Source organism: Lissotriton vulgaris, unplaced genomic scaffold, assembly GCF_964263255.1.
Source record: "Lissotriton vulgaris unplaced genomic scaffold, aLisVul1.2 SCAFFOLD_5900, whole genome shotgun sequence".
Taxonomy (NCBI): domain Eukaryota; kingdom Metazoa; phylum Chordata; class Amphibia; order Caudata; family Salamandridae; genus Lissotriton; species Lissotriton vulgaris.
The window spans coordinates 59,681-81,937 of record NW_028253941.1 but is presented as its reverse complement, the minus strand read 5'-3'; the positions used below and the strand labels follow the sequence as shown (position 1 = coordinate 81,937).

Below are 22,257 nucleotides of genomic sequence, written 5' to 3'. Positions count from 1 at the left end.
CCTACATTTTTAACCACTGCTGTCACAATTGTGGGGTAGGTGGTTCCGTAAACTGGGCAGGCCAGAAACGTTTAATGTCCAGAGTGGTGGACTCCCCAAAGAACAAAATCTCCACCACCTTATCAGAGTTCAGCTTAAGACTGCATTGTTCATCCAGTGAGCCACAGTCGTGAGGCATCTTTGAACGTTTGCTGATCGATTAGTGAAAGGTTAGCATCAATTGGGTGTTAATCAGTATATGACATATTGAAGCCCCATGGCTCCAGTACTGGCGCCAAGTGTGCCATATGAATATTGACTAGCGTAGGGCTTAGCGCTGGGTCTTCCGGCACATAGAATCCCATTCCTCTATGTACGGAGAGACATACACCTCCTGTATTCTATTCCACAAGGATTTCAGCCACCTTCAAGCTGTGTCCACAATTCCCTTGTCCTCAATGAACCTCATAAGCTGACAGCTACCCAGTTTTTCCAAATAATGAAAGTAAGAAGATAGGTGTGTAATTGCTGATGCAGGGTGGATCTGCATTTGATTTGTTTTAGTAAAGGCAGCAGTAAAGCCTTTATCCGTGCTGCGGGCATGCCTCTTTCTCCTAACGACCTGTTGAAAAGAGCATTCACTAAATCATTAATAGAGGGAGCAGTAAGAGCTGCAATCCTGGGAGGGCATGGATCCAAAGCGGACCCTGAGCTTGCTTTCCAAATGTTGCCTACAGAATCTTCCAGTGAACTCATCTCAAATCTGTGAGCTTGGTATCTTAAATATTGCCTATTGCAAACTCCCTTTCCATTTCAAGTGAGATGTGATTGCGACGTCATGTTTCCACTGCACAAGAGATCTGCTTCGCTGCTGCCTTGTGCTACTCAATGGGTTTGTTCTTACTCCTTATTGACATGGAAGAAATATGTGGCAGTCTTAAAGAAATACTGATCTTTCTCTGGGCAGACCTACTATTGAGCAAGAACTACAGCTGTTGATTTTAGCTGGCTATTTAGTGAAATATATGTCATGGCTTAAAGTGCTCGCATTGCCTTTCACTTTGTCTATATGAGAAACTTTAACTTGAGCTCAAATCATAATCCTGATTTTGTCGAGCTGGCTGACCATTGAACTGTCCTTTCTCCTCGCAGGGCTGGAAAGTGGAGGAGTGGTGCTGAAGAGTCCTGCGGCTGCCTCTGAGATCCAGACTTCTGCCCCCGTCACACTGCGATGTCACATCGATGGCCATCCACGGTAAGGCCATGGTGCCAGCAGCTCTGGTCTCGTCTCACTCACTCCTGTCCCTGCAGGCTAGCTGGCTGCTGCACACTCTTACATCTCCATCTTGGAGATCTTTGAATGAGTCTACCCTCGTGCAGGGTCCAGCCGCACATGCACCAAGAGAAACTTCTTCATAAAAGCAGTATCAACTCAGTGTGTTTGATTTTTCTTTTCAAAATCAATAGATTAGGAATAGTGAGTATACAAACTAAAATCAGTAATTAAGATACTATTTCCAGGCTGGATGAGCAAGTTAGGCTGTGGCCTCCACAGCCTGAAACAGCACTTTAAGAGCCTGTCACTATTGAAACCTTGGAGTATCTTATACAATGCTGTCGGCAGCGAGACTGCAAAAAATTAACACAGTCAACCCTTACTTTTGATTAAATGGCTTTCTTGTCAATCTCATTTCCCTGGTTTTCACTGTTGATGCTGTGGAACTCCCCTCTTTATGCTTTCATCAGGTCATTACTTGTTTAGCACTCTTGGGAGGGAATTTCTTTGTATTTGCTCTTTACTTTAACCACACCCATCCTCCTCCCCCAGCTTCTCCCTTCCCAATGCTCCTCTGTTGTACACTAGGCGCTCGCCTTTGTGATGGCTAGGATATTCTAAGTGCTCTCTCATCAATTTCCAAATTAGCAACCTTGGCGGTGCCTTCAGTGATCCATGATGGTAGTAGCTTTTGGCTTTTCCAGGGGCAGAGGAGTTATTAGCTTTAATCTCTGCCATGGCACCCCGCAGGTTACAAGTACAGAAAACAATGACATCTGTGTTTTTTAATACTTTCAAAATGGCGGCCACGTTGCATCGTAGCATTGCGGCAACACCCATGACAACACAACACATGTTCTGTCACTCAACCTAGCAGAAAGCTTGAAGGCATACAAAGCAGTGTTTTACTTACATTCTATACCTGCTTGGGCAAAGCTCATCGTGCCACTGCTGAATATTGTCGAGCAAGACCAACTGGCTTTGTCAGTGCTTGTCCTCTTGCGAGTCAGATCTCAGCACTTGGGTCTGTCCTTCAAAAGCATTTTGTACAGAAAACCTAATTTTGTTCAGAAAGTTGACATTCAATCTACGCTTGAGAGGTCTTTAAAGTGTCAGTCCTTTCTAATGCAGGTATCTTAATTTAAAGAAAGGTTTGTGTAATCTTTTCGAACACACACTTTGTGAAGTTACTTTCCTGTAAAAGTACAAATCAAAGAGCACCCATGCTCTTTATAGTGTCTTCGTAAGTCACACAATGTGAAGCGGTGTCTAAGTTATCAAAGTTTATTTTGATTCTATTTAACCATAAAAAACCTCCAGTGGAGAAGGCTTTGACCAGAAACTGCCCAAACCGAACAAAAATCCCCCTGCATACAAGGATAAAGGCAGTTACTTAAAGCCGAAATGGAGGCTTTGATGTGAAGAAAACTAGAGTTTGACAACTCCTTTAACCCCTTCACTGCGGCGGCTATTCCGTCGCAGTGCTAAGGGGGCGGGGCGGCCGCATGCTGGTGACGGAACCGCTCCGTCACCAGCCTCGGTTGAGCTGTGCTCATGACAGAGCGGTTCCGTCATGGCCCACCCCGCTCAATAGAACATTCAGCGCAGGCGCGGAATCCGCGCCGCGCAGGCGTTCCGAGCGAGCCATGACGGAACCGCTCCGTCGTCAGCACAGCTCACCCGCAGCTGATGACGGAGCGGTTCAGTCATCAGCGTCCAAGGGGTTAAGAAATACAAGATCCCTCTAAAGGCTCCAGAAGGGAAAGGCACAGAGCAAGAGGTGACCAACTTAGTGACCTGTTAAAACCGACTCACAGGCGGGGACCAAAAAGTATTGGTCGATCAGGATCCCTCCCAGTTAGTATAGTCTACAGAGGAGAATGGTAAGACCTCTTTGGAAACTCGCCAGAGGAGGGGGGGTCAATTAATGTCAATCTAGGACATGACCCCTTGATGACATCACGGGGTGCAATGATGTGGTAAAGAAGACATTGGATACCTATGTCCTGAATCGTGTCAAGCATGCCATAACTTCAGATAAGTGGGTGCTCCAGATTGTCTGTCGGATAACGCCCTTCAACTCCCAAGAGATCCCGCCGCCCCTGCCACCTTCCTCAAATCCGCTGATGAAGGGCCACCTCTCCTTGTTGTACCAAGAAGGGCAGGCCCTTTTAGCCAACGGTACCATTGAGAGGGTGCCAGCATCAGGAGGTGGTCGTGGTTGCTATTCCTGCTACTTTTTGGTGCCAAAGAAGGATGGAGGTCTCAGCCCTATCTTAGAGCTGCACTTTCTCCATGCCTTCCTGAAGAAGGAGAAATTCTAGATGCTAACACTTGCTCAGGTCCGGTCTGTGTGAGACCCTGAAGTCAAGATAGCGTTGGACCAGCAAGACGCCTATTTTCAGATCTCCGTCCTTCAAGCCCATTGGTATTAACTGTGGTTCACCATGGGACAGGAGATTTCCAGTACACTGTGCTCCCCTCTGGTCATATCCGTGTCCCTCTGATCGTGAATGTGATAGTGGGGTTGCGTCACGTCCGTAGAGATTTGGGGTACCAGTCTTTCCCTATCTCAATGACGACAGCTGCTGAAGGCAGTCTCGCCACAGGCAGTCGCCACCCACCTTTGCTGGGGTTCACTGTCGATGAGCCGAAGTCACCCCTGACTCCTTCTCAGATGGTCCTTTCATCTGAGCCGTTCTGGAAACTGTGCAATTACGTCCTATCACCAGGCGCATAGAGTTCAGGAAATTTGGACTATGATCCCGAGGATTCAGCCTCTGTCCTGGATTTCAGTGAGACTGACTGTGAGTCTGCTGGGACTGACGGCTCCTTGCAGTGAGACTGACTCTGAGACTGCTGGGACTGATGGCTTCTTGCAGTGAGACTGACTCTGAGACTGCTGGGACTGATGGCTTCTTGCATCTTGCTGGTGAAGCACGCTCAATGGCATATGTGGGCTCTGCAGTAGAAACTGAAGTCCCAGTGATGGCAAAACCAGGGGATACTCTTTGGCCTGGTCAAGCTTTCAAAGGTGTGAGGAAATGGGGTGTATTATATGGTATGGTTGTACGACCTCACTGTGTAATATATTTAACAACCTCTATAGGACCCTAGGTTTAGTCGATCAGACCTTTTCTCAGCCCTAGGTGGGTGTGAGCAGTAAGGCTTACACAAAAAAAACTGTGTAAACTTAACAGCACCTAAACAATTGAAGAAGAAATCGTACCACAGAAATCAGACGCCAGTTTATGAAAATAGACTCTATTTTTGTAAACCACAATGAAAAAGTCCATAGGAGGGTTCCAGACATCGAATTTACAAAGTCTGTTTAATACAAACAATTCAGCAACTTTGAAACGTAAAAAACATTTTTAACGAAAAAGTTGGGCTAGTTTTAATGTGATTGATTAGTTACTTGGAGCGACCAACTCCAGTAGTGAGCCAGTCGTGTGGACCAGCAAAGCCCTGAGAAGGAGTTACCTGCACAGAAGCAGCAGTCTTCCAGCAGTTCCAGTCACTTTATCCTCGTTCGTTGAAGTCCTATGCAAGTGGTCCTGATGCTGATTATGCAGGATGCTTGAAGATGCTCAAGGATGCTGTGAATGCGTCGCAGTTGACGGGGGTCTTCCTGCAGGAACTCCTTGGTCCACAAAGGTGATGAGGAGGATCAAGGAGTCAGGGTGTGACTTCCCTTGATGTCCTCTTTCATCTGGCCAAAGTCCAGTTGCCTGGTGTCCGGGTAACAGCCAAATTGTTCTCCTGGCTGTAGCTTGCCTTCTGGCTGACCAAGCTGCACTTCGACTCTCTCAGGTCCAGCAGATTCTGGTGCAACTTCTGAGTATCGGTTCCTTTTCCTGGTATTGCACCATGGCAGGGAGTGGTGATCTGGGCTAGCACTCGCCCTTAGCTGGCTTCTTCAGCGGTTGTGTCCCTTTGCTGTGAATAGGTCAGTTGACTGACCCTTGGAGTCAGTCAAGAAACTTTATTCGGTCGGTCGATTTGACCATCAAAGTATAATGGGTACAGGATAGTAAATTCACCAACACTTACAATGATTATGGATATTACTATATACAACATTAGCTGACCATAAAAACATCTTCATAAGTAGGTTAGAAATAGATAAAAATTGTAAGTAGAAAAGAGGAATTAGAACTTATCGACAAAAAACATACATTAGCAATAAACCATTATTAATACAAGCAAATAATGTCCAATAGGCGCAGTTTCCTTGGTTCATATGAGTAGCTCCTTTAGTTGAGTCGACTAAGCTTACAAATATCATAATAAAACAAAGCTTCATTTAGATGAAGTTAAGCGCAAAGATGAGCTCCAAACAGTGTTCTCAGGCAAAACATCCGAGAGGATGATGCTTATAACACAAGAATACCACTGTGCATACTTGTTATTTAGCTAGTACAAATGCAGCTTACAGTGTTTCCCCCTTTTAAAGGGGAAACAAATGTGCAAATAAATAGGGCATATATACATAATAGGAAAGTCTGCTTCGTTTCCATAGCATCTCAAGTCCGTAGTACACTTTGTGAATATTTACTTTCGAGACCACAGCCAAGATAACAGAACTACAGATACTAGTGCTAATGGTGTAACATGCTCTATCTATATCTAAGTAACTAAAAGGGCCGAGTGAAGTTAGAGAGCTACAGTAAGTACTTTACGCATTTTTCATTTGAAGTCCTCTTATAAGTCACATTTTCACCAGAAATGTGGCCACTGCACAAACTAACAGTGGCCTAGAGTCTGTTTTTAGAATACGCAGCGCCTCTTGATGGTATTGGGTACCCATCAGCATACAGACGAGGGCTAACCACGTGAGCCTCAGGGTTTGTACAGTCGGCATTCAAAGAAAACATGGTTAATCGTCTCATGAGCCCCTGAGCAGTGGGGACAGCAGCGTAGTGTGTTGTCAGATCCCCGCTGCCAGTCAGCTGTACATGAATTCCGTGGGAGAGTACCAAATCTGAACTGTATGTATAGCTTTCTATCATTTGGGATGGGGTTTACCTCCATATACTGCTTATGCGTACTAAATAGCTTGAATTCAAGAAAATCTGTTGTAAGGCGGCCTCCTGCTAGGGATACATTTTCTCTGGTCTACCCAATTCCAATAACAGGTCTTGAAGCAGTCCCTACTAGGTAGCAAACTAATATCAGACTCAGCCCGCAGATTCCCCAGATCAACTGCAGAAAGGGATTTTTGAATGTTACTAAACTCCCAATTTTTTTCTAACAGTCTAGGCTACAAACTTCAAGGGCAGCCACATAGTGGATAAGCTCAGGTGTTTTTTCCGGACGTAACCAAAAAAGAATGGGGCGTAATCTGGCTTTGTCCACTTTTGTGGATCTACCCATGTCGTGTCTGAGGGAGCAGTGGAGTATTCTGCGGAAGGGAGCAAAGGAACCTCAGGAATTTATTTTCAGTGTGGAGAAGATCCCCGAGGTTATCAAAACCCCACAGTTCAGCTCCGTAAAGAGGAGAGCTTACCACTTTCTGATCGTAGATTTGCAGTAATGCTGGGATCAGCCTAGTTTGTGAAGCCCTGTGTTCCTTTATTAATGCCCCTGTAGTTCTCCTCTGCTGGCGGGACTGTTTCAAGGGCATTTTCTCCTCAAGCGTTACGCCCAAGTAATCGAAAATGTCCACTCTCTAGGGGCGTCCCATCCAGTAGTAGTTTGTCCTTGAATGATTTATGTGGATTTTTTTTTTTTTTTAAAAGATCTTTATTGATAGCAAAGCCATTGACAACCCCAAATGTAACTCTTGCGCACAGTGCATCTCCACATAAAGTATGATCATCACATGAGCAGCAAGGGATCATTTCGAACACAGCCTTATTGCCGGCATCCCGGGGGCCCGGCGGCGAGGTAATGCATCGACTGTATAACTGTGCCATTATAAGCGTTTTGTCGTGAACCACGTGTTGATTCGGTGTGGCAACTGGCAATCTACTACTGCAATCGCGGTCAACAGATCTGATACCAAGACAAGGTCAAAAAACAACCCCAACTAAACTCCCATCCCACCCTCTAGAGTGTGTCTGTGTGTCCGCCAACCCAGCCCTAACCAACATGTCCCCCTGTTAACCTACGTGTACCTACTCTGTGTCCAGTGTCTATCCACCCTCAGTGAACGGTCCCCATCCCCCCCCCCCCCCCCCCCCGGCAGCCCCCAGCCTCAACATCCCCCACCTAACTCGGAGCGCTCCCAGCCCGTCCCCCTCCAGTGTAGCAAAGAACCCAGTCAGTGCCTACTCTTCCACCCTATCCTGGAGTTCAACCGCCTCAGATGTGTCAGAGTCCTCCTCCTCCCTCTTCTGCAGGTGTTCTTTATAAAGATCCCAGAAATTCTTGGGCCTACTCCTGGGCGGTAACAGGTCGCTATATAGTTCTGTCTGAGTGCAGCAGTACTGTAGGTCCCGCACCCATCTTGTTTTGGTTGGCAGGGGCCCTCGCATCCAGCAAGCCGCTACCACTCTCCTCGCTAATAGTAGTGCCATGTCCACCAGGCGACGCAGAGAAGGAGCCAGTGGCTTAGAATAACCAATAAGCGCCAGCGCCGGTGTGCGGGGTAGGGTCTCCCCCAGAATCTGATCCAGTTCGGCAAAGACCTCCCCCCAGAATGCCTGCACCCCATGGCATAACCATGCCAAATGGAAAAAGTCGGCCACCATTGTCCGGCAGCGCTCGCATTCAGCTGTGGGGCGAAGGCCATAACGGTGCAGACGCTCAGGTGTGTAGTACACCCGCTGTAGGTATTTAAAATGCACCAACCGGTGCCTGCTATTCAGCGAAATCTTACGCATGCTAGAGCAGCAGTATCGCCACATAAGATCGTCTATGGGTGATTGAAGATCAGCTTGCCAGGCCGCCCTGGCCTTAGAGGGTTGCAATCGCTGATGCGCTACACCCAACTTGTTAACCTGCTAAACGAGCTTCGCCGGCGAGGTAGATTTAATAACATAGGTCAGTTCCGGGACCTCCTCCGGTTCCTCCAAGTCCTGGCCCAGTGTTTCACGGAACGCAGAGCGGAGTCTATGATATTGGAATTTCTGTAGCAGGGTGTGGCCTGACTCCGTAGAAGTCAGTTGGTCCCAGGTTTTAAGCGTGCCATCCGCGAATAGATCCTCCATTCTCTCTACGCCAAGGGTCCGCAGGGCTTTGATCACTCCTTTTTCACCCAACGGGTCAAGCCAGAGGGCCCACTCGACGGGCATCAGTGGAGAGTATAGCAATGTGCTGCCACAAGAACTCACCAATTGGTTCCAGGCATGATTGGTCGCCTTCAGCGAGTCCATGTGTCCAACCGTGCGGTCCGTGGGCAGACTGACAGTGGCAGGCAGAGGGAGTGGGTCCGCAAACAGCCGCTCCAGTAGAAGGTGCGGTGTCCGAGCATCACCATGAATCCAAGAGTGTAAATGCGATGCCTGCGCCACCCTGTAATAGCGTTCTAGGTCCGGTGCTCCCAGTCCTCCCATCTCGCAAGGGAGTATCAGGGTCGTCCATCGAACTCTGGGCTGTTTGCCACCCCAGGCCAGTCTTATGACTTTGGTAAGCTGTTTAAAGAAGACCTTCGACAATACCACAGGCAAATTCAGGAAGAGGAACAGGAATCGGGGGAGCACCACCATTTTCATTATAGCGATTCTGCCCGAGAGGGAGAGCGGAAGCCTGATCCAGGTCGATGTCATCGACCAGTTTGCTATATGCCACCCCGTAATTGTCCCGGATTAGAATCTCGGGATCTGTATGAAGGCGAATGCCCAGATAACGAACAGAGTCGGAGGACCACTGAAGCGGGTACTCCATAGCAAACGGCCGTGTCACCGGGGTGAGCGCAAAAGCAATTGACTTATCCCAGTTCACCTTCAGGCCCGAAAGCGAGCCGAAGCGGACCACCTCACGAAGAACCGCGGCCAAGTTAGCCTCCGGGTCCCTAACATACAGCAGTGTATCATCTGCATAGGTTGATATCCCTATTTTATAGGTGGGGAAACTAATGCCCTCCAGGCTGTGGTATTCCCGAATGGCACATGCCAGGGGTTCCGCCACCAGTGCATAGAGCAGCGGCGACAGGGGGCAACCCTGTCGCGTGCCCCTTCCAATGTAGATTGGCTCCGACACTCTATCGCCCAAACGTAGCCTGGCAGCGGGACGGTGGTACAGCGCCCCAATCCGCTGCATGAACGGCTCGCCCAAACCCAACTTCCGCAGTACACGTACCATGAAGGGCCACTCAACCGAGTCAAATGCCTTTTCCATGTCAAGGAAGATTGCCAGCGCGCTGTTCTCCTGTTTAACATGCTGCATAGTGCCCAGTACCGTGCGTATATTGTAGGTCAAATTTCTGCACGGGACAAACCCGGACTGCTCCGGGGCGACCAGCCCAGGGACCAATAAGGCCAGACGAGTGGCTATGACCTTAGCATAAATCTTAGCATCGACATTCAGCAAGCTGAGCGGTCTGTACGAGCCGCAAAGGTCAGGCGGTTTCCCCGGTTTAGGGATAGTGATGAGCAGTGCTTCACGCATAGTGGGCGGCATTTCACCGTTCTCACAAACTGCATCAAAGAGGGTAACCAAGTGCGGCAGCAGTAGGTCCTTAAAGGCTTTATAAAAACTCACGGTGAGGCCATCCGAGCCCGGGGCACTGCCCGATCTCATACTCGCTAGTGCTTCCAGTATTTCGTCCTGGTGGAAGGGGGCCATTAAGAATTCCCTATCCGAGTTCTTGAGAAACGGCATAGCAATGTGATCTAAATAATCCTCCATTTCCTCCTCCACTCCCTGCGTCTTAGATTGGTACAACTCCGCGTAATATCTCCTGAAGGTCTCTAGGATCTGCTCCTCGTCTGTGACTGTGTCTCCCCCTGGAGTCCTCAGCTCCTCAACAACCAGTGGGCGTCTAGAGCTCCGGACCATGCGTGCCAGTAGCGCACCAGGCCTTTCCCCTTCCCCATACACTCTGGCGGTGGCATATTTACCCATATATAGGATCTCCCTGTCTGCCAGGGCCTGAAACTCGGACAGGAGTTGGGTGATCTCCGGCCCCTCAGAATCGCCGCCGGATTGCAGTCGTCTAGCCTCCAATCCCGCTATCCTATTCTCCAAAGTGGTGAGGTCCCGTCTAATGGAGCGTAACACACTTGAATGCTTTGACATAGCCACCCCCCTGATGTACACCTTAAAAGCTTCCCAGACCATAAAGAAGTCGTCTACCGAACCTATGTTTGTCACAAAGAATTGGTCTATATCCTGCGCGATCTCCCCCCTGAAGGCTTCATCTAGCAACGCGAAAGGGGGGAACCTCCAGGTGAAGGCCGGGATCCCCCTCCTGGCTGTTAAGAGGTGTAGTAGGATAGGGGAGTGGTCCGAAAGTGTGCGTGGAAGGACCTCGCATGCGCTAGTACTGCCAAGTACCTGGGGGGATACCAACCAGTAATCTATCCTAGTGTGGACATCATGGAAGGCCGAGTAATGTGTAAAACCGCCCTTCGTGGGGTGCCTTTCCCTCCAAACATCCACCAGGTCTGCCTTAGTCATTTCGGCCCTCATATACGAGGCCGAAGCCACCGGGCGTTGAGCAACGCCCGCGGAACGGTCCATAGTTGGGTCAAATACAAAGTTAAAATCCCCGCCCCATAGCGTCCAAGGCTGTGTGTGAGACCTGGCGAGAGCTGACAAAGTCGCGTAAAATTCAGGGTGGTCATAATTGGGGCCATAAACATTTACTACCAATAGATCCAGGCCCTTACCCACACATCTAGCCAGGACGTACCTGCCCTCCGGGTCCGAGTGCACTGGGATGAGCTTCAGCTGTGAGGAGGGATTGGCCCAAATCAACACCCCACGGGCGTGTGTCGTGAAGCCCGCGGCGACTATGTTCCCAGCTAATCCCCTAGCCTGTAGCATCCTACTGGATTGTGGTAAGTGCGTTTCCTGTAATAGGGCTAGGTCAACGTGATGTCTACCGAGATAGCTAAGGACCTTCCTCAATTTACGGAAGTCGTTCAGACCCCTCACATTCCAAGTCAGAAGTTTCAGCGTATCCGGGGCATGTGTAGGCAAATTCGGTGCAGCATTAGACATTACAAGGATTCACTCGTGCATATGTATCAAGGATAGGCGAATAAGGACACAGCAGTGCACGCAATTCCAAAAACGCCAGCCAGTTCTCCGAGCAGGGACAGCTCCACACCACAGTACACACTCCGTACAGTTAAACCCCATGAGCAACCCCTGGCAACATCTCACCCCAACAAACCAAATCTCAGTTCCCACCCCTCGAGCACCAACCCACCCACAGCCGACCTCCCCCAACCTGGTCAGACAGGACCCAAAAACCCCCCCCATCAACCCTCCACAAGTGTAGTGTTCAACAGTCCAACACTAATCCCTCAGAGAGTTTCTCAACCAAAGGCACCAGGGCAGAGCGCGCCAAAATAGTTCACCACCAAGTGTTCCGAAGGAATGTGTGATCAGCGTCTCAGACCGGCCCCTCCTATGTAACAGTGCCCATCTAATAGCGAGTATAATCGCCCTCCCCCACCCGTACTGGTCCCCCCAGTTCTGCAGTATTTGTCCATGAAACCTTCCCCCGTAGCTTCCGCTACCTTACCAGCAGTGCGTGGTATCTATGTCCGATCAGCATCTCCACACCCTAACAGAGCAACCCCTATGTAGCGAATGTAGACCTCTCGGGCCTCAGCAAACATGGAGTCCTTGTGGTGCCAGGGTCCGGTGACCGCCACCATGGAAGAGTACCAAACCTCTCTACGGTGACCTCTAGTCCTGTTCTTCCAGGTTCGATGCCGAGCCGGCTTCGTCGTCCTGGCCTCGCCGGGCCTCCTTCCGCTCCCGTGTCCAAGTTTTCAGGGACTTGTGAAGTTCCTTAGGGTCCGTGAAGTAATACGACCTCCCACCGGTGTTTATGCGGAGCTTGGCGGGATACAACATCGCATAGTCCAGGCCCAAAGTTCTGAGTTTCTTGTATGGTGCAAACTGTCGCCTCTCTTCCTGCACCCTGGCTGTGAAGTCCGGGTATAAGGAGATATCCATCCCTTCATGTTGTAGTTTGCCCTTCTCCCTCGCAATTCGTAGGGCCGTGTCTCTGTCGCGGTAGTTAAGTAACTTCGCGATAATGGGGCGAGGAGGCGCGCCAGGCTGAGGTTGTGGGCCCAACGCGCGGTGCGCGCGTTCCACAATGAACATGGGGGAGAACACTTCCTCACCCAATAGAAGCTTCAGCAGTTTCTCCACATACAGCTCCATCTTCCCCGTTTGCGTAGTTTCCGCCACGCCTGTGATGCGGAGGTTGGATCTGCGGGAGCGCGCCTCCAAGTCCTCGGTCTTGTCCCGGATAACATGAAGAAGCCAATCTAACTGCTTTCTTTCCTTGTCCCACTCTGTTTGAGCCTCCTCCGCTTCAGTGAGACGGCGCTCCGCCATGTCGAGGCGCTCCGCATGTTTATCCACACGCTCCGCCATGCGATCCATGCGGTAGGACAGAGCGTCTATCTTGGTGCCCACGGATGCAATGCTATCTTGGATGCCTTTCTCCATTGCAGCTAACATGTCTCTGAGTTCCGTGGGTGCCGGGGTGGTCGCCGTGGCTCCCTTCGGCGATGTCTCCGGCGCCGCCGCTTCCGACCCTTTTGGACGGCGCCGTTCGAAGGAGAGTCTCCCCTGGGCCGCGTCGTTCTTCCCCATCGCAGTCCCTTATGTGTTGAGGTGTAGAGCGGGGGAGCCCCGCTACGGCAGCAGGCCACGTATGCAACCCTGGGATCTTCGTAAGCAAGCGGAGTACTGCCGCCAGGCACCGGGTTTCCGACGCGACCAAGATGGCGTCTGCAATGGCGGATGAAGCCCTTCCTTGCGCTGCAGCAAGTCTCTCACCCTCGCGGCTTAGAAGGAAGTCCACAGTTCCTGCCCCTGTCTACCTCTCTCCAGGGGGCGGCAGGATAGCGGTTCGTCGCAGCGGGGAACCAGATCAGCTATGGCACCAAGTTAATGGGCGCTCCGCCTCGTGGCGCAGAAGTTCAGAGTTGTGTGCTACCCCCTGTCGCGGAGCCTCCGGGCCCTTCACTTATGAGCAGTCGACGAATAGGAGGGGGAGAACTCCTGAAGCAGTGAGAAATCCAATTTTCGGTCCGGTCCGCACCCAGCCCGATCACTCTCAGCGTTGAGGCCGCACGTCCGATGATGTCGCCCGGCCAACTTTCCAGGATAGTGCGCGGCTGCCGACCTTGTCCACCACTGCCGCTTCGCCGGGAGCAGGACCCTCAAATGGTCGGGAAGGCTCACACACAGCCGGTCCAAAAGTTCTCCAAAGGCAGCCGGGGGTGCCAGCAGGTGTTTGAGAGCCCGCTATAACATTTTCGGCACAGTTAAGGATAGTTTAACAGGATTATTCCGGGGCTATGCGAGGAGCCGAAGGCTCACGCGTCCGCCATCGACGCCGGCTAGCTCCGCCCCCCCTTTATGTGGATTTAACTGCATGAGCTTGTTTTTTGAGCAGTTAATCCCTAATCCTCTAGATTACAGAAGGACATAGTGATCAAGCAGCAATTGAAGGCCACTGGGGGGTTTTGAGACCAAGAGGTTATCCTCCGCAAACAGTAAGGTAGCTCCTCGCAATTTGGGGGCATCAGCGTGAACACCTCAGTTTATGAACAGTGAAATAAGAGTGGGCCCCTGCAGTAATACCATTTGCTAAAGTTAGAATATTTATTTATTTATTTAAACTTATAAGGCGCACAGCTACCCGCAATGAGTTTCCCGGCGCCAAGGGATAGACTCGAGAAGAAAGAACTACAAGGCTTTAAAGAATGGGACAGCTAGAAAGAGACTGTTCTGAAAGATTACTGCTGAAAAAGCCAAGTTTTTAATCCCTTGCGGAACCTGACAAGATCAGTTTCCAACTTCAGCCTAACAGGTAAGGCATTCCATGTTTTGGTGGCCAGATGCGAAAATGAGCGGAATATAGTCAGTCCAGTTCGGGATGTCGCTCAGGGAAACCTCTCCAGGTATGCCATCAGGGCCAAATGATTTGTTTTTAAGTATACTACAAATACTTTGCATTATCTCCGCTGAGGAGAACAGATTGATACTAAGTTGGTGTCTCTTTGCTTTGACTGGGCTCTGGAGAGGACTTCTTCTTGAGTAGGACACAGCAGGCACAGGTCATCTCATTTGCTAGCCACCGTGGGCTGTAAGCACAGTCCTTGTTGGTGCAGCCTCTATTTGCTGGGAACATGGTGCAGCAGGGCAGTCCTCTTTCTTCATGTCTTGTACAGATCTGTTTTTAGGTGCTGGGGTGCACTATTTAGATACAGAAAAGGCCCACTGGGTTGGATATTCAATAAGCCCTCTTGATGGCCACTTCCTGGGAAGGTTGGTATCTGGATATCCCAAGATGCATCATTCTGGCAGAACTCCTCTCGGCGTTATTATTAAGCTGACCCTTTGGGCTAACACGTGTGGCTTGCTGCCTGGGGGAGGCAACTCCAACTCCAGTGGCAGGCCTCTAGTGTTATCCTTCCTGAGAGATGCTCGCAAGCCTCCCAGGAGGGCAGTAAGCTGTCTGCAGGACAGACTCAGAGTACAACAGGAAACACACACTGGAAACCCTGGGCAACTCAAGTGGCAACGTCCAAAATTTGATGTAACCATTAATGTGGATTCAATGTACTGATTCTTTTGACACCGCACAGTGGCAATTTTGAGTCCCATCCAGAAGTTAGACTGAGATGCCAGCCAGTAACTCTTTACTGGGAAAAGGCTAGCAGCCCCATTGGCAAGACCAACTCCAATTTAGGGTTTTTATGCCTGGAACATGTAAAATGACCCACTTTTTACCTGTTTTCATTACTCATTAAGGCATTTCCATTTCTTCCACTGTGGGCCAGTGAGACCTTAGTACAAGCTCTGGTTGTAAGCCAACTGGATTACAGCACTGCACTATTGGCATCTGCCAATGAGTCCTTATTTTCAACATTGCAAGTCGTGCAAAACACAGCTGCCCCGCTGATCCAATCGGCCGCTCAGACCAGCCTCGGCGCCCCTCTCGAAATCTCTTCACTGGCTGCCAGTAAAGGAAAGGATAACTTTCAAACTGTGCTGTTTAACCTACAAAGCCTGTGAATGTCTGTCGGAAGCTCAAACCGGATCATCCAGCCAGTAGTCCACGCTCCAGTGCGAGAGAGATGCTGTCAGTCCAGCGCATTGGTCAATCTAGAGGTGGTGGCCGGTCTTTCTTATTTGGTCCCCACCAAACAAAGTGCCACTTGATGTTACAACCTGGCCAGAATATCAAACCTTCAGGAAAGCACTAAAAACTGCATTATTTTAGACCTGGTCTCTGACTGGCTTTATTGTAAAGCTGCAGTGCAGAGATGCCCCAGTTGGGGTTCATCGTGGGCGTTATCAGGTTGAATCATTCATTCATTCACTCTGGTATTATGGCTTGGAGATTTTTACCTGCATTGTGAGCTCCATGCACTCGATAAAAAATGTCAGACTCCTGAAGGGCTGAACCAGACAGTCTTACGCTGGTGCCTGGAGGCGCGTTTGTAGACTCCATCCTCGCGACCTCTTCCCCATGTATCCTTCAGCGCTTGAGATTGGAGCACATTTCTAGTTATGTCCATTCTGCCGCGTTTGTTCTCCTGCACCTGATAATCCTTGTGGTCGGAGAGGCAAGTTTTGAGCCTGACGACTCTCTGTACACACACTCTGTGTTACAGGTCAGTGACCTCTTAAATCTGGATCTATTGTGGAGTCCCAAACTGTGCATATTCCATCTATGGTTATTCTGATTTGCTGTGTCACTTATGGTTATGATCTGTACATTTTTTCTTTGGTGTGTTCCCTGTTACCTCGTTGACGTGCGCCCAGAGTTTCTTTACGGGGCATTTGCCTCCCTGACAACTGCTGCTGGTTTCGGTGTCTTGCTTAGTTACCTGCCTTGAAACCATCACCTCAAAGGTGTAGTTTGCAAATGACTCTTAAAACCGTGATAAACTGTTTTCATGCAGTTATTAGCCTGGCCCATGCAATGGTTGTGTTGCAGCTCCTTCAATAGTCTAGTATTTATTATTTTTATTTTATTTATTTAAAGAGTTTTATATAGCGTTGGCAAGACCCGGGGGTATCCGAGCGCTTTACAGATATGATCGAAACAGTGTTAAGGAAACGTGATGTGCAGAAGTCACTGACTTCTTCAGCGTTGGGTCACCTAAGTTCTGGAGAGGAGCAGGCCTACAGAAGTAGGAGGCTAGGTGAACAATCCCGGAGAATTGATGTGTTGATTGAGGAGAAGATCTTTTAATGGTCTTTTGAAGCTCGTAGGAGGGGTTTGTCCAGCTCTAGACTGGGAGGCACTTCCAGATTTTAGGAGCATGGCCCTAAAAGGAACGTGCAAGGGCTTTTTGTTTGTGTTTTTAGTGGGATGAGCAGAAGAGTATTGGTGCTTATTAGATTTCTTGCCTGGCTTGCCTTAGAGAGTTTGGACACAAGGTAAACTGGTTTCCTAGTGTGGAGGACTTTATGTGAGGCAGGCCATTTTGAAGCTGCAGATGGCTTAGATCGGGAGCCATATGAGATTTTAGTGGGGGGGGAATATGTGATCGTATGTTTTTACTCTAGTGACCATCCTTGCTTCTGCATTTAGTGTGGATCTTTGCGGGCTTGATGCAACTTTGCAATGCCAGTGAGAGTGGCATTCTCGTAGTCCAGTTTAGACAGTACCATTGGTCGTTTGGCAGTTTTTGTGTCGTTCTGAGGGGCGCAGGGTTTGAATTTGTGTAGGAGTTTTAGGTTGTATAATGTGCTCTCTGCTGTGTTTTTTATGTGTTGGTTTATCCCCAGATTTGGGTCCAGGGTGATCCCCAGAGAGTTGACTGATTCAGATAGCCTCAATTTGAATTTCTCACGGTGACCCCTTCTTCACCCTCCCTTCACAGGCCGTCCTGCCACTGGTACCGGGATGGGACGCTGATCACGGATGATGGCAGCACCTATGCAATCAGTGGCAAGGAACGCACACTCACCTTGAAGAGTGCCACCCCGGATGACAACGGGGTGTACTACTGCTGCTCCAAGAACGTCGTGGGCCAGCTCTGCAGCAGCCAGAACTTTACGCTCAACATCATCGGTGAGTGGCAGTTGATGAAGGTGGCAGAGTTCATTGGTTAAGCAAATATGCATGGTCCTCTAATCCAAATCTGAAAATGATCCTGTTCCAGGACGTGCGTGTGTGTGCGTGCGTGCTTGTGTGTGTGTGTGTGTGTGTGTGTGTGTGTGTCTGTCTGTCATTGAGTGGTGGAAGAGATTAAAGATGAGCTAAACCCTCCATACCTTTTGAGCAACTTCACGGCGCTGGGTTGTGAAGAGCGAGTACAGGAGAATGTTCCTACTAGTGAGTTGTGGATCTTTGCTTTTCTTTAGATGAGAGCTTCCCGACTCCAGTGGTCATCCCAGAAGATCAGATTGTAAACAAGAACGAGGAGGCCTTCTTTCACTGCGCTTTCACGGCGGTGCCTCCTCCAGTGCAGGAGTGGTTCTTCGACAACTCTCTCGTCACCAACAAGAGCCGGTAGGGTTAAGGATGTGCTCAGTAGACTCATTGTGTATTCACCCTCCTTTGCCTCTCTCTGTGGTGTTCGCATGTCCCCCTCGCCTCTCCTGCTCACTGCGGATTCCTTTGCCTCTTTGTGGTGTTCGCATGTCCCCCTCGCCTCTCCTGCTCATTGTAGCTTTCCTTTGCCTCTCTTAGTGGTGTTCACATGTCCCCCTCGCCTCTCCTGCTCATTGCAGCTTTCCATTGCGTCTCTGTGGTGTTCACATGGCCCCCTTGCCTCTCCTGCTCATTGCAGCTTTCCTTTGCCTCTCTCTGTGGTGTTCACATGGCCCCCTCTCCTCTCCTGCTCACTGCAGCTTTCTTTGCCTCTGTGGTGTTCACATGTATCCGTCGCATCTCCTGCTCATTGCAGCTTTCCTTTGCCTCTCTCAATGGTGTTCACATGCCCGCCTCGCATCTCCTGCTCATTGCAGCTTTCCTTTGCCTCTCTCTGTGGTGTTCACATGGCCCCCTCTCCTGCTCACTGCAGCTTTCTTTGCCTCTGTGGTGTTCACATGTATCCGTCGCATCTCCTGCTCATTGCAGCTTTCCTTTGCCTCTCTCAGTGGTGTTCACATGTCCCCCTCGCCTCTCCTGCTCATTGCAGCTTTCCTTTGCCTCTCTCAGTGGTGTTCAAATGTCCCCCTCGCCTCTTCTGCTCATTGCAGCTTTCCTTTGCCTCTCTCAGTGGTGTTCAAATGTCCCCCTGGCCTCTTCTGCTCTTTGCAGCTTTCCTTTTCCTCTCTCAGTGGTGTTCACGTGTCCCCCTCGCCTCTCCTGCTCACTGCAGATTCCTTTGCCTCTCTGTGGTGTTCACATGTCCCCCTCGCCTCTTCTGCTCACTGCAGATTCCTTTGCCTCTCTCAGTGGTGTTCACATGTCCCCCTCGCCTCTCCTGCTCACTGCTGATTCCTTTGCGCCTCTCATTGGTGTTCACATGTCCCCCTCGCCTCTCCTGCTCACTGCAGATTCCTTTGCCTCTCTGTGGTGTTCACATGTCCCCCTCGCCTCTCCTGCTCACTGCAGATTCCTTTGCGCCTCTCATTGGTGTTCACATGTCCCCCTCGCCTCTCCTGCTCATTGCAGCTTTCCGTTGCGTCTGTGGTGTTCACATGTCCCACTCGCCTCTCCTGCTCATTGCAGCTTTCCTTTCACTCTCTCAGTGGTGTTCACATGTCCCCCTCGCCTCTCCTGCTCATTGCAGCTTTCCTTTCACTCTCTCAGTGGTGTTCACATGTCCCCCTCGCCTCTCCTGCTCATTGCAGCTTTCCTTTGCCTCTCAGTGGTGTTCACATGTCCCCCTCGCCTCTCCTGCTCATTGCAGCTTTCCTTTGCCTCTCTCTGTGGTGTTCATATGTCCCCCTTGCCTCTCCTGCTCACTGCAGATTCCTTTGCCTCTCTGTGGTGTTCACATGTCCCCCTTGCCTCTCCTGCTCATTGCAGCTTTCCGTTGCGTCTCTGTGGTGTTCACATGTCCCCCTCGCCTCTCCTGCTCATTGCAGCTTTCCGTTGCGTCTCTGTGGTGTTCACATGTCCCCCTCGCCTCTCCTGCTCATTGCAGCTTTCCTTTGCCTCTCAGTGGAGTTCACATGTCCCCCTCGCCTCACCTACTCATTGCAGCTTTCCTCTGCCTCTTTGTGGTGTTCACGTGTCCCCCTCGCCTCTCCTGCAGATTCCTTTGCGCCTCTCAGTGGTGTTCACATGTCCCCCTGGCCTCTTCTGCTCATTGCAGCTTTCCTCTGCCTCTCTCTGTGTTCACATGTCCCCCTCGCCTCTCCTGCTCATTGCAGCTTTCCGTTGCGTCTCTGTGGTGTTCACATGTCCCCCTCGCCTCTCCTGCCCATTGCAGCTTTCCTCTGCCTCTCTGTTTGGTGTTCACATGTCCCCCTCGCCTACTCATTGCAGGTTTCCTCTGCCTCTCGGTGTGGTGTTCACATGTCCCCCTTGCCGGCTCATTGCAGCTTTCCTTTGCCTCTCTGTGGTGTTCGCATGTCCCCCTCGCCTCTCCTGCTCATTGCAGCTTTCCTTTCACTGTCTCAGTGGTGTTCACATGTCCCCCTGGCCTCTTCTGCTCATTGCAGCTTTTCTTTGCCTCTCTGTGGTGTTCACATATATCCCTCGCATCTCCTGCTCATTGCAGCTTTCCTTTGCCTCTCTCAGTTGTGTTCACATGTCCCCCTCGCCTCTCCTGCTCACTGCAGATTCCTTTGCCTCTCTCAGTGATGTTCACATGTCCCCCTCGCCTCTCCTGCTCACTGCAGATTCCTTTGCCTCTCAGTGGTGTTCACATGTCCCCCTGGCCTCTTCTGCTCATTGCAGCTTTACTTTGCGCCTCTCACTGGTGTTCACATGTCCCCCTCTCCTCTCCTGCTCATTGCAGCTTTCCTTTGCCTCTCTCAGTGGTGTTCACATGTATCCCTCGCATCTCCTGCTCATTGCAGCTGTCCTCTGCCTTTTTGTGGTGTTTACGTGTCCCCCTGGCCTCTTCTGCTCATTGCAGCTTTCCTTTGCGCCTCTCAGTGGAGTTCACATGTCCCCCTCCCCTCACCTACTCATTGCAGCTTTCCTCTGCCTCTTTGTGGTGTTCACGTGTCCCCCTCGCCTCTCCTGCTCATTGCAGCTTTCCTTTGCGCCTCTCAGTGGTGTTCACATGTATCCCCCCGCCTCTCCTTCTCATTGCAGCTTTTCTTTGCCTCTGTGGTGTTCTCATGTATCCTTCGCCTCTCCTGCTCATTGCAGCTTTCCGTTGCGTCTCTGTGGTGTTCACTTGTCCCCCTCGCCTCTCCTGCCCATTGCAGCTTTCCTCTGCCTCTCTCAGTGGTGTTCTTATGTCCCCCTCGCCTCTCCTGCTCATTGCAGCTTTCCTTTGCCTCTCTCAGTGGTGTTCACATGTCCCCCTCGCCTCTCCTGCTCACTGCAGATTCCTTTGCGCCTCTCTGTGGTGTTCACATGTCCCCCTCGCCACTCCTGCTCATTGCAGATTTCCTTTGCCTCTCAGTGGTGTTCAAATGTCCCCCTGGCCTCTTCTGCTCATTGCAGCTTTCCTTTGCCTCTCTCAGTGGTGTTCACATGTCCCCCTCGCCTCTTCTGCTCATTGCAGCTTTCCTTTGCGCCTCTCAGTGGAGTTCACATGTCCCCCTCGCCTCACCTACTCATTGCAGCTTTCCTCTGCCTCTTTGTGGTGTTCAAATGTCCCCCTGGCCTCTTCTGCTCATTGCAGCTTTCCTTTGCCTCTCTCAGTGGTGTTCACATGTCCCCCTCGCCTCTCCTGCTCATTGCAGCTTTCCTTTGCGCCTCTCAGTGGTGTTCAAATGTCCCCCTGGCCTCTTCTGCTCATTGCAGCTTTCCTCTGCCTCTTTGTGGTGTTCACGTGTCCCCCTCGCCTCTCCTGCAGATTCCTTTGCGCCTCTCAGTGGTGTTCACATGTCCCCCTGGCCTCTTCTGCTCATTGCAGCTTTCCTCTGCCTCTCTCTGTGTTCACATGTCCCCCTCGCCTCTCCTGCTCATTGCAGCTTTCCGTTGCGTCTCTGTGGTGTTCACATGTCCCCCTCGCCTCTCCTGCCCATTGCAGCTTTCCTCTGCCTCTCTGTTTGGTGTTCACATGTCCCCCTCGCCTACTCATTGCAGGTTTCCTCTGCCTCTCGGTGTGGTGTTCACATGTCCCCCTTGCCGGCTCATTGCAGCTTTCCTTTGCCTCTCTGTGGTGTTCGCATGTCCCCCTCGCCTCTCCTGCTCATTGCAGCTTTCCTTTCACTGTCTCAGTGGTGTTCACATGTCCCCCTGGCCTCTTCTGCTCATTGCAGCTTTTCTTTGCCTCTCTGTGGTGTTCACATATACCCCTCGCATCTCCTGCTCATTGCAGCTTTCCTTTGCCTCTCTCAGTTGTGTTCACATGTCCCCCTCGCCTCTCCTGCTCACTGCAGATTCCTTTGCCTCTCTCAGTGATGTTCACATGTCCCCCTCGCCTCTCCTGCTCACTGCAGATTCCTTTGCCTCTCAGTGGTGTTCACATGTCCCCCTGGCCTCTTCTGCTCATTGCAGCTTTACTTTGCGCCTCTCACTGGTGTTCACATGTCCCCCTCTCCTCTCCTGCTCATTGCAGCTTTCCTTTGCCTTTTTGTGGTGTTTACGTGTCCCCCTGGCCTCTTCTGCTCATTGCAGCTTTCCTTTGCGCCTCTCAGTGGAGTTCACATGTCCCCCTCGCCTCACCTACTCATTGCAGCTTTCCTCTGCCTCTTTGTGGTGTTCACGTGTCCCCCTCGCCTCTCCTGCTCATTGCAGCTTTCCTTTGCGCCTCTCAGTGGTGTTCACATGTATCCCCTCGCCTCTCCTTCTCATTGCAGCTTTTCTTTGCCTCTGTGGT

The 22,257-nt window shown here is 50.7% G+C and overlaps 1 protein-coding gene across 1 annotated transcript in view; it reads left to right on the top strand.

Annotated features, from left to right (window-relative positions):
- Window positions 1-1,131: 1,131 nt before the first annotated feature.
- LOC147660710 (inactive tyrosine-protein kinase 7-like) overlaps window positions 1,132-22,257 on the top strand; it is a gene marked incomplete at both ends in the record, with an annotated part of 79,917 nt that continues 58,791 nt past the window's right edge. Inside the window, 3 exons of the mRNA XM_086951517.1 lie at window positions 1,132-1,234; window positions 17,239-17,429; window positions 17,723-17,870. Coding sequence (XP_086807643.1) covers window positions 1,132-1,234; window positions 17,239-17,429; window positions 17,723-17,870 — 442 coding nt within the window. The remainder of the gene's footprint in view (window positions 1,235-17,238; window positions 17,430-17,722; window positions 17,871-22,257) is intronic.